General features: G+C 48.6%; 1 protein-coding gene across 1 annotated transcript; it reads right to left on the reverse strand.

Annotated features, from left to right (window-relative positions):
• Window positions 1-1737: 1737 nt before the first annotated feature.
• ZNF217 (zinc finger protein 217) lies at window positions 1738-15073 on the reverse strand (the record flags this gene model as incomplete). Its single annotated transcript, XM_059407708.1, has 5 exons — window positions 1738-3933; window positions 5863-5994; window positions 7664-9079; window positions 9832-9948; window positions 13591-15073. Coding segments are annotated over 4 exons (3126 nt in total), but the record flags the coding sequence as incomplete, so codon positions are not given.
• Between the last annotated feature and the right edge of the window lie 656 nt (window positions 15074-15729).

Genomic DNA, 15729 nt, shown 5'->3' on the forward strand with positions numbered 1-15729 from the left:
CCATATTTTTAAATTTGACTTAGAAACAGCAATATAGGGGCACCTGGCTGGCTCCGTCAGTAAAGCACGTGACTCTTGATCTTGGGGTTGTGAGTTCGAGCCCAAGTTGGGCACAGAGATTACTTAAAAATAGAAAGTTAAAAAACAAAACACACTAATGTGATTCATTCAAGTATTTTTTTTTCCCCTCAAAAAACATGTGTCTTTGTTCTCTAGGTTAAGAAGCCCTGGGGGTTGAAGCAAGCCAGGAGTAATGGGCATCCTTCTCCCCAAGTCACCACTTGTAATGACCATTTCCTGTAAAAGGAACCCAGGATCCTCGGAGAAGTTAACTCTCCAAGTCTTCATCAGGAAATGGTCAAGATGAGCTCAGGACATCTTATTATGGCAAAAAGCTAAGAAGCCTTCAGACTATTGTTTAAAACACACGGAGTCAACTTGAAGGAGCCCCTGACGGTCAAAGACAGGAGACAGGAGACTGTAATCATCAAAATGATGCCTACAATTGCTTAAAACTCATCAAATGTATAGAGTTCCTCACAAAAAACTCTCAAGTTCACTCACCAGCCATGTCTAGGACCAGACAGGATGCTGGGCACCAGACTTTATTTCAAAGCTGGTTAATCAAGGGGGGAGAATCAAGTTTTATTTATCCTTTCTTATTCAAGCTGTATTTCAAGACAATCAAATAATCACGAGTGAGGTCTTCTGTCCAATAATAAATGCAGAGGGAAGGACAGCACTTCAAAAAAATCACCTTTTGCAATATTCCTAATGCTCATCAATGGCTGCTAAAACCCAAAGGGGAGAGCCTGGTGGAGAACTTCATTATGGCTGGACAGTCTGACAGCTCAACCCACTGATCAAACACGAGTACAGGTTGGAAAACCAAGTGTTGGACGTGTCCAGAGATGATACAGTTGGGAGCGCAGAGACCCTTCCCCCGACACCTCAGCTCCAATCTACTTCAAACCTCTGATCTAAATTCACCAATCCATAGGACATACAGAGACTGGAGAAAACGGGTTAAATGAAACCACAAATATGCAACAAGCCCAAAGAAGAATGTGCAAACTTCTACAGGACGAATGACCCAGCCTCTTCAAATAAATTAAATGTTGTGTGCATGGAGGGGGAGGTAGAATACAATCGACTTTAAAAAACTAATCTTCTAGGGGTGCCTTGGTGCCCAAGTTAGCTAGGCGTCTGACTCTTGGCTTCAGCTCAGGTCCTGATCAGGGTCATGGGATCGAGCCTCGCATTGGGTTGTGCGCTTAGTGTGGAGTCTGCTTGAAATTCTCTCTCCCTCTGTCCCGCCTCCACTGCACTCATCTCTAAGGTTTTAAGATTTTAAGTGAATCTTAAAAAAACAAAAACACCATCTTCTAAACCAATTAGGTAGATCTTGTTTGGGTCCTGATTGCAACTTACCGTGAGAAGCCACTTGTAATACAACATAATGGGGTCGTGGAGGCTGGTTACGAGGAATCATTGTCCATTTAGCCGCACGTGATCATGAAAGCCCTGCCCCGTTAGGGACTCAGGGATAAAACTAAATCACGTCCGAGATTTGCTTTCAAACGCCAGGGCCGAAGAGGGAGGAGATGCAAAATATTGCCGGCGAGCATAGGGTCTGCAACACTGACCGCTCTACTGCGCTAGAGGCTTAAGATTGTACTTATAAAAAATTAAAGAAAAACAGAAACCAGTGACACAATAAAGACCAAAACGCAAGACTGCAAAACACCAAATCTATATTTACATCCACATATAATAACATAACTTTAAGCTGAAATATATCATAAATAAAACAAGTAATGTCTACTGTTTGACAAGTATCAACAATTAAAATAAATCAAACTGGAATGAAATAAATACATAAACAAAAATCCAACGGATTGTACCTCTATTATATGTACTGTTGTTGCAAAGGAAAAAAAAAATACAAAACCAGTAGTATCCCAATAGTTAATACTGATAGACCAAAAACAAAAACAAACAAAAAATTTTAGAGTATAAGGGCTGTGGAAAAAAGGACATTTTACGCATTTAGAAATTCAGAAATGTAGTTAAGAAAGGAGAAATATGAAAGCCCCCAAAATTTCAGCATGGCATGAATTGACTTGTTTTCAAATAGATTTGGTGATTTTTTTTTTTTTTTTAAAGTACAGGTTTAAATTTCAGCCCTCTCTCGTATCCCCTTTTAAGATTTACATTTATAGTCACAGCAAGCCCTCTGCAACACTCATCGGATTAGGCAAAGATCAAGTCAATCATCTTGCAAAATGTGTTAATCTTCAAAAATAGACTATAAAAGTGCAAAACTATGAAAACAAAAATCTAGATTATGTACATATGGCTCAGCTTGTGAACAGGAAAAAAGGTAAATAGTGTACACTTTCCTGATACAAAGCACTTCATTGCAATGCCAGCAGACTGATCTCTAATCAGGTCTCCCTTCAACGCGGGAGTTAAGACTTCTCTGTGTGCTTCGTGGTGCATAATGAAAACAAAACAAAACAAACAAACAAAAAAAATCAGGATTCTTTTAGGACTTTACTCTCGCTCTAACGCGTAAGGGCAGGGCAAGAAAATTTAACAGTGCAAATTTATTTTTGAAACAGTTTTCTTAATAAACTATTTTGCGGTTGCTAAACCAATGTACTGCTGAAAAAGCTCAGCCACGGACAGAGTATTAAGGGAACCAAAGTTTAAAACACCTAGCAAGCCAGCTGGTGGCTATCCTGTCTTTAAAAAACCCAAACTGCAGATGCATGGAGGAAAAACGTTGCTGCTCAAAACAACCAAAAATGGGAAGACAACTGAGGTCGGGCAAAGATCACATCTTCCCCATGACCAGAAGGCTCAGCCAGCAGTTCCTTATTCAGAATCAACGTGTCTGTAATTGACTCGAATACGTCCACAGGTCACCCCAACGCCAGGCACAGCAAGACATCCAGATACAAACCTAAAATTTGCCCCCAAACGTTCATGTCCTTTAAAACTGCTTCCAATGTGTCATTCGCACGTATCATTCAGCACTTCTGTTCTTTTACATACTAATTTAACTGAAAGCCAAACAACCTGAATTTTCCAACAGAAATGATTAATAAGATAGAAAATGGAAGTAACTCCACATACAAATCTGGTGTGTTTACTGGCTATGTGGCCACTCTGCGGAGGACACGCTTCTCTGTAAACACATACACTTCAAACCCCCACAAACCACACCAATTTTTTCAGGAAAGGCTCGTGGCTCTGGACTCTCCCTCAGCTGACAAAATGAAATTCGCCATCAAAGGGCACCGGTTTCAGAATGGCCGACCTCAGGACAAGCAGCACACAGTCACAGAGGGTCAATACTTCCGATAACAATTTTGTGAAGACGAGAGACTGAGGCGGATTTAACATAATACAAATCATTGGAGACATTTTTTTTTTCTTTAAAAACATACATTTTAAACGAAAAGAGCACAAGTAGCAGAACCGCTCAAAGTGACGAGCTACGTGAGAGGAAAGTCACACACAGTATCCCAACAAGCAGGTCTAGAACTTACAATATGTACAGTTACCTGAGGTGCGAACATCATAGACTTTCTCCCCGCCCCACCCCCCAACCCAGACGGTTTCTTTCCAGCAGCGCTCAAGTAGGCCAGACACTCCTCTTCTTATTTGGTCGGTTCTAAAAAAAATATGATTCAGGGGCAAAATAGAGATTTCCAGTCTCCATTTGTGTACAACCCAACTGTTCCAACTATAGTTTTTATTGCTATTTGGTACAAAAGTGAACAGGACAACTTTACACAACCGTAGTGTTCCTGGTATGTTATATGCATGGCACGGTCAAGCTTATTTCACGGCTTCCACCGCCGGCTCTCCCAAAGGATGGACGAACTCGATTCCCAGACAGTCCGCACGCACGGCCATCGCGAGCTACGGAAACAAAGGGTCAACACAGTTAGAACAGCTGAGAAAATCCACAACAAACGAGCGCCACCAACAGAACAACAGGCAGTGGGAGGGGATCGAGGCCCACAGAGAGTTCCCACTTGAGCTCAAATGTCGCCACAAAGGGGCGCCCAACCTGGCTTCATGGGCAGAGCACGTGACTCCTGATTTCGGGCGTGTAAGTTCAAGTCCCGAGGTGGGTGTAGAGGAGACTTAAGAATAAAATCTTTATTTAAAAAAAAAAATAAGTGGCAGTGAAAATACCAGGACACCAGGACTCTACACGATGCTGTACCGTCTCAGAGACACCCGCTCCATACGGGACAGTGACCTAATGAAGATGATTTTACGAGACTCGGAATTCCTAGCAGTTATGGAGTCTGGCAGAGGCCAACGGTCACTGAAGAGAAACCGAAAGTTTCTAACATCGTCTGTTCAACATGTCTGTTCCGCGAACATCTAACAAGTTTTATCAGGGATGGCCCCAGCAGGGGGTGAGGCAATAAACACCGGAGTCTCCTCTCAAGCTTGGCAGGCAGTGAAGCCGACACGCAAGCGAGGGAAACCTGGCCAACAGGACGGCTGGAGTGTGCTGCTGCCGAGGGACTGTGCCGTCAAGTGCAGGAAACGGGTGACAAAGGACCGGTCCCTTGTAATCCAGACATCATTCGTTTGTTTTAATGGAGAACGGGCTTAACCCCCTTCCTGTGCCAACACTTGACTCTCGTTCTACTTTCACTGTCTGAGGGGAAAGAAGTGAGTAGAGACGCATGTGAGGCTGATGGGCCCCACGAGTTCCCCCCTGAAAACCGGAGGGAGAAATCCTGCCCTGGCCCGGGAGGCTAGATGGCAGTCACGTGACAGGACAAGGGTTTCTGCGAGAGAGAACTCAGATCTATCCATGAGCCCCAATCTCTTCAATCTACATAGAGGTAAAGGCGGCCTCGAGTAGGTCTTGTGAAACTCGGGCCACACTCCGAACGGACTAGACGACCCCGCGCACGGCTGTGACGCTGCTGCTCCAGTTTTCCGTGTCTCTACAGTTACAGACGTCTGCCGCGGGAAGTGAGAACGCAACTACTCCTGGCCCCCTCCCCTCCCCACGGAGGCGGCGGCACAGAGGTTCTGAACGAGCTCTTCAACAGGAGGGCTGGGGGAGAGGGACCCAGGCACTGGCTCAGCAGACCCAGGACAGAACCAAACAGCATAGGCACCGCTCAAGTTACACCTCCAAGCCTTGGTACCCTCATCTATAAAGCGCACGCAGGGCCTCCTAGCCCAACGGTCAGCAAACATCTTCTGTAAAGGGCCAGAGCGTCATTATTTTCAGCTTTACAAGCCCTGAGTTCCTTGTCACACCTACCCAGCTCTGCTAATGCGGCACCAAAGCCGCCAACAGTACAGGAACGGATGCAGCAGTGTACCAGTAAGGCTTCCTAGACAGAACGGGGTGCTAATGCCTGGCCTGGTGTCCCCTGCTGTGGGAAGGCCTGAGTGAGGTCAGAATTATAAACCCCTTCAAGGCAGAGCATAAAATAAATGCTTAGTAAATCCCAGTTGCTACTGATATTATTGCTCCTATCATCATCACAGATACCCACAGACCCTGAGCCACTCCAAGTCTGGAAACACTTTAAAATTAAAATTAGGGGCACCTGAGTGACACAGTCCATTAAGCATCCTGACTCTTGGTTTCAGATCAAGTTGCATCTCAGAGTCACGAGACCGAGCCCCACGTTGGGCTCCGCTGAGATTCTCCCCCCCCCCTTCCTCCCCTCCCCACTGTGCTCTCCTGTTCTAAGATAAATAAATCTTGTTAAGTATATAAATAAAAGTAATTTCACTTTACATTCTACATGATAAACTAGGTGGTTTATTTCAATTAAGTAAAATCAACACATCATATAGGCTCACCTTTCTTACCCAAAATAGGAAATCAGGTTTTTTTGTCATTTGGTCGATAATGTGCATTCCCAATAAAATTCTCATAGTTTCTCTTTTGTAGCATGCTGCTAGACAAGTGTTGGTATGACACAGGCCTTTTTCCTGTTTGGAAAAAAAAATGTGAAAAAGTGTTTAGAATAAAGTTCAGTAACTGAGAAGGTGTTTGTGGATTCTCAGACGTCAGTCAACTCTGACAATTCCGGACTGGTAATGGGACCAGATCACACCAGTTGTGTGCATGTTGCAAATTACCACTGAAACATTTTTAAGTGCCCTGAGGATATTTGCTAATATAAAATTTCAAGTCACTAAAGCTAAAATAGGGCTAAGTCCTATGCCGTGGTTAGTAAGAACTAAAAAGTCAAGACCTAGGGTTTAGGCACAGAAAAAGAAAAAATGGTAGCATAAAGTATTTTAAACTTATGTGCATCAGAAACCAAAACTGTGGGGAAAAGGAGAAAAAAATGCTGATTTTAAAAAAGGGTTTTTCCAGGTCACCTGGCTGGCTCAGTCGGTGGAGTGTGCAACTCTCAACCTCGGGGCTATGAATCTGAGATTAAGAATACTTAAAAATATTCTCTAAAAATATAAAAAAAATTAAAATAAATAAATAAAAAAGAATTTTGATTTCAACACAGAGCCCAGACTCTTCAAGTTAAGGCTAAGTTTTGACTCCTAAACATTTTAAGATCTGGTAAGAAGAAAAATAGTTTTAATAAAAAAACTGCAAAAATTAGTATTCTATCACAATTTTTATGAAATTCACTGGTGTGTGTGAAATCAATTGTTTTTTAATTTGCTGTCCCTGCCAGATCAAATGGCATCAAGCTATCCTTGATAAGAGTATTGTCACCCACAGAACCCTCAATTGGAAATTAATACAAACTGAGAGGTTTCAAACAGATTTCTCTTTGGAGCTGCACACACCAGCAGGACTTACATCCGACAAAGGAAGTGGTTTCTTCAAGTCTGCCAAGTGGGAAAGGTCCTGGGACACCCTGATCTACCTCTTTTTTTTTTTTTTTTTTTAAAGATTTTATTTATTTATTTGAGAGAGAGACAGTGAGAGAGAACATGAGTGAGGAGAAGGTCAGAGAGAGAAGCAGACTCCCCATGGAGCTGGGAGACCGATGCGGGACTCGATCCCGGGACTCCGGGATCATGACCTAAGCCGAAGGCAGTCGTCCAACCAACTGAGCCACCCAGGCGCCCCCTGATCTACCTCTTTACATGCCCAGGTCTGCACCACCCATCCTGGAGGGAGTGCAGCCAGGAGGAAGCAGGGGCTCTGAGAACATTTCCACGCGGAGAACTCCAAAGTAAATCTACTTTAACAATTTATCCATTTCAGGGATAGGGTGTCCCTCTTCAAATGCACTTAATGTTTAACAAAGGCTAAAAATAAGGCAGCGTGAGTCTAGAACATCCAAACTGGTCAAAAGACTGTTCACTGGGGTTCCTACACTTTCTGTTCCTGGTGGGTGGAGGGCCCATGCTCCCTGGGAAGAGGGGGACAGGAGGGTCACTGCGAGGTGCCACCTGTTAGCACGGACACTGGCAGCCGCATACACAGCCAAGGGCCAAGGAGCCGAGGTCCGGCTCCGAAGGACCTCAGCGTGGAGAGCAGAGACCTCACCCCAGCTCCGACCCCAGAATAGACCACCCCAGACCGGACGGGCCCGGGACGGTCAGTGAGGCCGGGGGCTCGTGGGGGGCTTGGAAAGCCAGTCCCCAGGCCGGGGTGGGCCCATCCCTCCGGGCCAGGGCTCACCTTCGGCGGCGGGCCCGCAGGCGAAGAGCGGCGCGGGCGAGGCGCGGGGCTTGGGCGGCAGCGCGGCGGGCGGCGGGCACACGCACTCGCCGGGCAGCAGCGACTGCAGGCCGCGCACCACGTGGTACTTGGGCAGCTCGAAGGCCCGGCGGAAGGCGGGCGCCGGCGGCTCGGCGTCGGGTCGCGGCCGCTTGGGCAGCGGCTCTCCGGGCTCGGCGGCGGGGCGTCCGCTCTGGGGGTCGCGGCCCCGCGGTGCCCAGGGGCGCTCCGCACAGCCGTTGGCGGCGCCGGGGCCCGACGGGGCGGAGGCGCCGGGCGCCCGGGGCTTGGCCTCGGGCCTCCTGCCCCTCTCCGGGAGGGCTGGCTCGGCCTGCCGGGCGGCCCCCTGCGCCCCGCCCGGCTGCGGGTGCAGGTGCTGGTGCGGCGGCCGGGGCGCCTTCAGGTTGCTGGGCGCTAAAGTGCTGGGGTCGAGCCCCGGGGGCGGCGGGGGCCTGGCGGGCGCGGCGGGGCCCGGCTTCCCGCGGTCGCGGTCGGCGGGTGCGGCCTTGGCAGGCGGCGCGGGCGCGGGCCGGGCCCGGGGCTTGGGGAAGTGCGCCAGCGGGGCCACGTCCTTCCCCAGCAGCGCGGGCGGGCAGCCCGTGCGCCGGCTGCGCAGCAGGGACTTGCTCCGGCAGTTTTTGTGGATGTCGGGATTGTATTTGTGCTCCAGCCTCTGGTGCATCATCAAAACCTCGGGATAAAAGGTCTTGAAGGTACAAAACGGGCAGGTGATCCCTGGGATTAAACTCTTGCTCAGAGAAATGGCCGGGCAGCCGTGAAGCGCTCCGAGGGACAGGTTCAGAGGTTTCTCCTGACAGTCCCCGCCGGGCTTGTGCTTGCCGTCGGCCACCGTCCCCGCCGGCTTCTCCCTGGGGCTGCCGCCAGCACCGTGGGCCGCACTGCCGTCCACGCGCGCAGGGACCCCCGCCTCCTCCCGACACGCCGGCTCCGGGGGCTGAGGGTCACCTGGCGCCCTCTTCTGCAACACGTCCAAGTACGAGGGGGCAGGCGCTTTGCCCATTTTCTCAGTACTGTCATCAGTTGCATTTTTATTGAAATCCTGAGTATCTCGGTGTACTGGTGAGAGGACAGCGTTGCCCAGAACATTCTGAAAGGTAGAGGCCATCCCCTTAAGTTGCTTTGAAGGTGGGCTGCCTTTAACATCTTTGGCACCATCAAAAAATCTTTTCAAATTTTTGGTTTGCGCACCATCAGCGGCTAGTAGTGCATCTTCGGTCTCCTGGTTTTTCCCATCGGTCTTGACTTCGGCGGCAATATCGATCTGCTTGTCCTTGTGATGTCTCTCCAAGTGATACCGCAGAGACGTCTTCTGCGCTGCAGCATAGTCACAGAATTCACATTTGTATGGTTTTTCACCTGAAACAAGAAATGCCGCTGTGTCACACACGGGGTCATGAAAAACATCAAAATCCATCTTTGGAAACTAAAATTAACTGCCAGGAGGGAATATAATATAGGGTCTTAACTTTTCCCTTCTCTCTCTACAAATCTGCGTATCCAGGATTTTTCTCAAGTTGCTCACTTAATCACCCTTACTCTACTGAATACTTGAAAATGCAAATACATGTCTTCGACTTTTTTAAACATAGCACATTTTAAACTTATTTAACCTTCATCATAGCCCTATGGCACAGGGTATCATTATCCTTTTACAGCTAGGAAGACTGGGCACAGAAGGGCTGCACAGCCAGTGAGTGGAAGACAGACCGTTCAAGTCTGCCCAGCCTCCGGAACCGTAACTATGTTACAGCCGCTTCTAAACCTAAAGAAAATACTGAATACATTCTCATTGCCTTCTAAATCATAACAGTTAATATAGAAGCAGCTGTGGCATTAAAAAACATTGAAGAGGTTTTAATAAGATAAGAGGATAGATACAGTAGTCAGAAACTAAGTAAGAAACTAACTTCAAAACAGAAATAGTTCAAGTTACACGGACACTAACAGACTTAAAATGAGAGCTGCCATCAACATACTACACACTTACTATTAAACTATTGCAGAGGCCTAACAGAATATTTGAACAATATAAAAAGAAGCCAAGACACAAAGCTACATCGTAATTCTTTGAGCTAGTAAGAATTAAGAAAATCTAGGAAGTTCCTTACCTGTATGCGTTCTGAGATGAATATTGAGGTAATAATTTGAACGGAAAAACTTCCCACAATAACTACATTCTCTTGAGGATGTAAGATGCTTTATTTTTCCTCCATCATCATTTTTATCTTAAAGCAGAAACAAAAAATATTTCTGTAAGAAGACAGCTCAAGTACACAAGTAAGACAAGGTGACATCAAGTGTTCTTGATTTTTTCAAACTTTTTTTTGGAAAGCAGAAAATAATTTTTGTATCAGTGCTGGGGTACATCAGAAAGGACAGAACACACCACATGCTATTTTGAGACTGACTGAAGTTTTGGAAGCTTTTTATAACACGTGTGTCCTGTTTCTAGGTTTTGTTTTTGTTTTCTGAGTACGGCAGAATTTGGTGTCCCGGGTTCAGTCCTTCCTTTGCCTCAATCACAGGAAAGATCGTAACAGACTGACATGCAAGGGCAACTTTCTGTTCTCCCAGCATGTCTGCAACAAGCAGGAACCGGCAGACTAAAGCTGGACCTACAGACACTGGCTGGGATAACCCAGTGCTTCGGGATAACTGATTTAGAAAACTCAGCCAATTGAAATTGCCAATTTCCCCAACCACCAGGGAAAAGAAGTCTGTCTTAAGATTGGGCCAGCTACCACTAGAGGGTAGCAAGCACAACTTAATCTTTAAAGAAAATAAAAGGTCTGGGCTCTAGGTCAAATGCCTAAGAAAGTTTGTCAAAATTTAGCACGCTTTGGAAAGCAAAGTGTATCATTCACAAGCACTCACATGGCCAAAAATAAATGTGAGATCAATCAAAATCTGTGCCCAAATGACAAGGGCCTAAACCATATACTTCAATCTCTGCAACAACCGGGCCGGTGTATCTGGGCTGCAACACAGTGAAGGCCCGCGGGGGACACTAATGACAGGAGGATTACACCCGCCACTACCCACCACCAGCCTCGGAAAGACCGTGACATCTGCTACAGTGAAGATACCCGCTCCCATAAAAATGACTTGTTAAGAGTTCTAGATAAACCTCCTCTTACCGAAGACTATTACATGCACCACAACGAGGACCAGGAAGTGGAGTCATCTCTTAAAATTGAGCAAAACCAAACTGGCTCTTTTGCCTTGAAAACTGTTAATTCCAACTAAAAAGGCCTCTTTTCCCTGTTCCTTCCCCCATTTTGCATTTTAGACTATGTAGATCTAGTTTATAAATTTTAAAACGCAGCTTAGCAGCCAACCATGGGCAGCCTCCAATACAACAGACAGGACTGCATGATCCCCTCCCTGAACTCCCCCCCACAGGAGGCAACCACCACTAAACACCTCTAAACACCGTAAACAGGCAGAGACAACCACTGATGGTGAAGACTTAAAAAACAATCACATGAACAACCACTATTAAACCTACTATGAAGTTGAACAAATAAATAACAATTTATATTGTTATAAATATACAATAAGTATACAACAATAAAAACAATTGTCTTTTGATCCTATAAAGTCAATCTCAAGAAAGCCAGGTTGATAGTAAATAAAAGGAAGATAAATCTAAACCACCACATTGTAATACAAACTTAGGAAAATCAATTCTCTAAATACAGAAGGCCCAGCTTTGTCTTACAATCACACCCATCGAGCTGAATTTGAACCTACTGCAATTTCCTACTCCCTAGTATGTGTCAGGATTTATGGTATGTTGCATCATATCCAGAAAGTTATGACATGCATCTGTTTGAACATAAAGGACATGAAATGTCCACATATACCTGGTCCCTGCTCTTTGGGCTTTGCCTCTGATTTTATAGTTCCTACGAGGACTGCAAACTTTTTATCAAGAGGCTGCTGAAATTATCCTTGGGAGGTGGAATACGAGGGTCGATGAACCAATTTTGCGAACAGAGAGAAGAAATCAGGGCAAAGAAAGGTTAAGCAACATGTAATCAGCCACAGAACAATGCAGTGGCAGAACCAGACTAAGGGCAAGTCGTGGCGCTCCCAGCTACGGGCATTCTATCCGCCTGACGACCAAGATTGCCACCTGATTCTTCTGCCCACACCACCTACTGGCAGAAGGAAACCAGCCATCTCCTTTCTTTCAGGGCAACAGGGCAGCTCACAGACCCAACCATCTCCCCATTACGGCATGTCCCTGAACGAGAATGACACTACTAGGAACCACGGTGAAGACAACAGGCCTGTGTTCAAGGCCTTTGTTCTATGAGGTCATGAAGACCCTATAATAGGGTTTTCTAGATTTCTGAAGACTGCAGTATCCTAAGTGCTAAGGTTTCCTGTGTTCCCTGAAACTCAAGACATCCTAAAATCCTCATCAGGAACATCATCCTTTGTGTGATGGCAAAAAGGACCTGACACTGTTTGGAGCATGAAGAGTCCAGGGTACGACGTGGTCAAATTCACCTTGAGTCTCACACCCGAGTTCGCACAAGCCAGCCGCATACCATCAAGCTACAGTCAAAGAAGGCAGCGGCGTCTGCTTCAACCAAAGACCACTTTTGTGAATGGTGACATCCCTCTTAGACTGAGTCACGTTCCCACCATTCAGTTGGGTGGCCTCAACTGATGCAAGGAATTCTTTTAACTGCCTTCAAGGAGCCAAGCCTTTATTCAAACAAAATATTATTTAACAGACAGAAGCACCTCTGGTTCAAGTGCAGATAGGCAAGACCTAAAACACAGCAGGGGGATCCTCTGCCTTGGATAAGTCCCCAGGTCTCAAGAGATGAGAGGTCCCAGGGCACCTGGGTGGCTCAGTCCTTAAGCAGCTGCCTTCAGCTCAAGTCATAATCCCAGGGCCCTGGGATGGAGCCCCACATCAGGCTCCCTGCTCAGCAGGCAGCCTACTTCTCCCTCTCCCACTCCCCCTGCTTGTGTTCCCTCTCTCGCTGTCTCTGTCAAATAAATAAATAAAACCTTAAAAAAAAAAAAAAAAGAAAAGAAAAGAAAAAGAAAGTTCCTGAGCTTCCAGCCATTATGTCCTCTAAAAGCCATTCATACAAGACAAATCTGACTGAGCACTTGAGATGCCTTTAAACCATCTTTGCTGCGTTCAGTCCTTTTATTTTACACACAAATGCTCTTAGTTCCCGAGCTGTTAACAAACACTAGCCTGGCAGACATAAAGAGGACAGGGTACCAGGTAGCATCAGTTTCTCTAAAGATACCCTTGCTCTGGCTGAGAATCATTCCCGGTTCCTTCTGTGGCCACGAGAGCACCGTGCGGAGGAGGAAGCGCAGGAGAGCTGGGTCTGGGAGCACAGGGTCGTGGGTCTGCGGGTCGCATGTAAGGACAAACCCTGAAGCCAAGACCACCGGCACCGGGGCCACACACTCGCGGGCTGGGGGCCGCCCGGCCGCGGTCGGAGGTTCGGCATCCCTGGTACCCCCTCCCCCCGGGTGTCAGCCGCACACACACTAACACGACCGGGACACCCAAAATTCTTCTAGACACCGCCAGATTCCACTGGGGGCAAAACCGCCCCAGGTCGGAACCACGGCCCCGGACCGATGCGCGAGGGAGGCCGCTGTGAGGCTGGCGTGGCCGCCGGGACCAAAGACAGCGCAACAGCAGGTTCAGAGCGGGAAGAAACCCGGGGAAGAATCACGGCCCTGAGAGCTGCGGGGCTCGCGACGGGCGGGCGACCCTGGGCGACCCCAGCGGCCCGGGCGTCCCCCCCCCACCCCCGGCCGGCCCGGCCCGGCCCGGCCCGGCCCGGCCCGCGATCTCTGCGACGGGCGCAGGGGCTTACCCAGATGGAGCCCCTCGGGAAGGCCGTCCTCGGAGCCGTCTTCGGAGCCGCCCTCCCGCTCGACGGCTCCGCTCTCGTCCAGGCCGGCGGGCAGGTCGGGGGAGCAGGTCCTGGGCTGCCGGCCGTCGGCGGCCATGGGGGGCGACTCGGCGTCGGCCCGGCGCTCCTTCTTGTGCACGCGCGAGTGCAGCACCAGCTGGTGGTAGGTCCGGAAGGCTTTGCCGCACTCGGCGCAGTGCGTCGGCTTCTCCTTGCTGCCCGACAGCTTCGGCTCGGCCTCCGCCGAAGGCACTTCGCCGCCGCCGGCTCTGGGCTTCTCCTTGTCCTGTGCGAGGCCGGCGCAGCCGCCGCGGCCCGCCCGGGCCCTCCCCGCGCCGTCGGCGTGGCTCTTGCCGGCGCCCCAGATCTCCAGCAGCTCCTCCTTCTCCGAGCACGAGTCGTCGTTGTCGGTGCTGCCGTCCTGGCCCGGCTGCTCCTTCACCTCGCGGCACACGGCCACCTTCCCTTTGGTCGCCAGCTGCCAGGCCTGGTAGGTGGTGAACGGGTCGAGCTGAGGTATCCATTTCGGGGGCCTGCGGCCGCTCTCGGGGTGCGAGGCGGGCCTCAGCCTCAGGAACTGCAGGAGCTCGTCCCCCGGGGGCGCCGTCCCCCCCGGCGGGGCGTCCGCGCGGGGCCCGGCGGCGGCCCCAGAAGCCGGCTCTTTGGTGTGCATTTTCCTGTGCTCGAGGAGGCTCTCCTTATCCGGAAAGAGGAAGCCACAAACCATGCAGATTTTGTAAGGAGAGGCGAGGCTCTCGGCCGCGGGCTCCTGCACCACCTCGTTGATGGTGGCCGGGCTCTCGGCGCCCTGCTGCACGCGGCTCTTGGCGCCCGCCTTGCCCGTGTGCGTCCGCATGTGGTTTTTCAGGAACCAGGGCTCCTTGAACCTTCTCCCGCACACGCTGCACCCGTACGTGAAAGAGTCCTTGTGTTTCTTCATGTGGATCTCGACGTCGAAAGCCACTCTGAAGGTCTGCCCGCACACTTCACAGCTAAATTCTTCATTTTCTTTACAATTCTTGTCCTTGGGAGGCTCTGCTCTCACTTGACTTTTATCGAGGGGACTGAGATACTCCGCTTCCACGCGCAGGACCGCGGGCTCACAGAGGATCGGCCGATGTTGCATTAAGACGTGTTTGTTAAGGTCTTCTGAGTGTGTGAAGGTCTGATTGCAAAACATGCAGTCCAAGGGCATATATCCTTCTATTTGGATTATGTTTTTCTCCTGCGTCGCTCTGAAAGGAACGGTGCTGGTCCCTTTTATCGACACGGCATCATCCAGCTCCGTCTGGGTGCCAAGGGGACTGCCGATCACTTCTGGTCCATCCATATACACCAACAGGGACTGAGTTGGCATGTTTCCTGGCACTTTAGGATTGTATATAAAATTAGAATCCGGTGGAGGAATTTCTGGAATTGGGATAAGGCCACTTGTTAAGACTTGTCACTCACACCCCCAGCAGCCCTGCACTTAGCACTAGAACAAATATTTGTTATAAAAGTTCAAACGAAAGTATATATTCCTGCAGCTTCTTATCTTCAGAAGTCATAGGAAGCTCGGTGACAGAGCCTCTCACTGGTTCTTTCCACACACAAGGCAGACAGACTCCCCAACGCTTTGATTCAAATATGAGTCAGCACAAAGCATTAATTCTCTTTGTCTCCACTGAGTGAGTGATTCAATTGAGCAAGAAGTCAATTCAAGTCCCCAGCAACCTGGAGACAAGGGATTTCCAAAACCTAGAGGGGGAAAAAAAAGCACAGAAATGGTTAGCTGCAGCCAGGGGAAAGAGAAGCCTGGTGTGGACGAGTCACAGCTGGTCTGCTCGGAGCAGTTAGAAGGCACCCAGGTCATCTGCAGCTCTGTTAACCAATACAGTGCGTGTCCCACACGCTAGTTAATTAAATCATTAGCATTTTATCCAATCAGTACACTTAGCAAATCGCTAGATTTTCATCCAGTTAAGAAACTTAACACGTGGTCCTTGGAAGATTTCAATCTATAATGTAAAGATTCAGAGCAGAAACTGTTAAATTCAACAGAATACATAGTAAATGCCAACACTACCAGTCACATGTGTATCCTTATAAACAGACACC

This window comes from Mustela nigripes, chromosome 7 (genome assembly GCF_022355385.1).
Source record: "Mustela nigripes isolate SB6536 chromosome 7, MUSNIG.SB6536, whole genome shotgun sequence".
NCBI lineage: Eukaryota > Metazoa > Chordata > Mammalia > Carnivora > Mustelidae > Mustela > Mustela nigripes.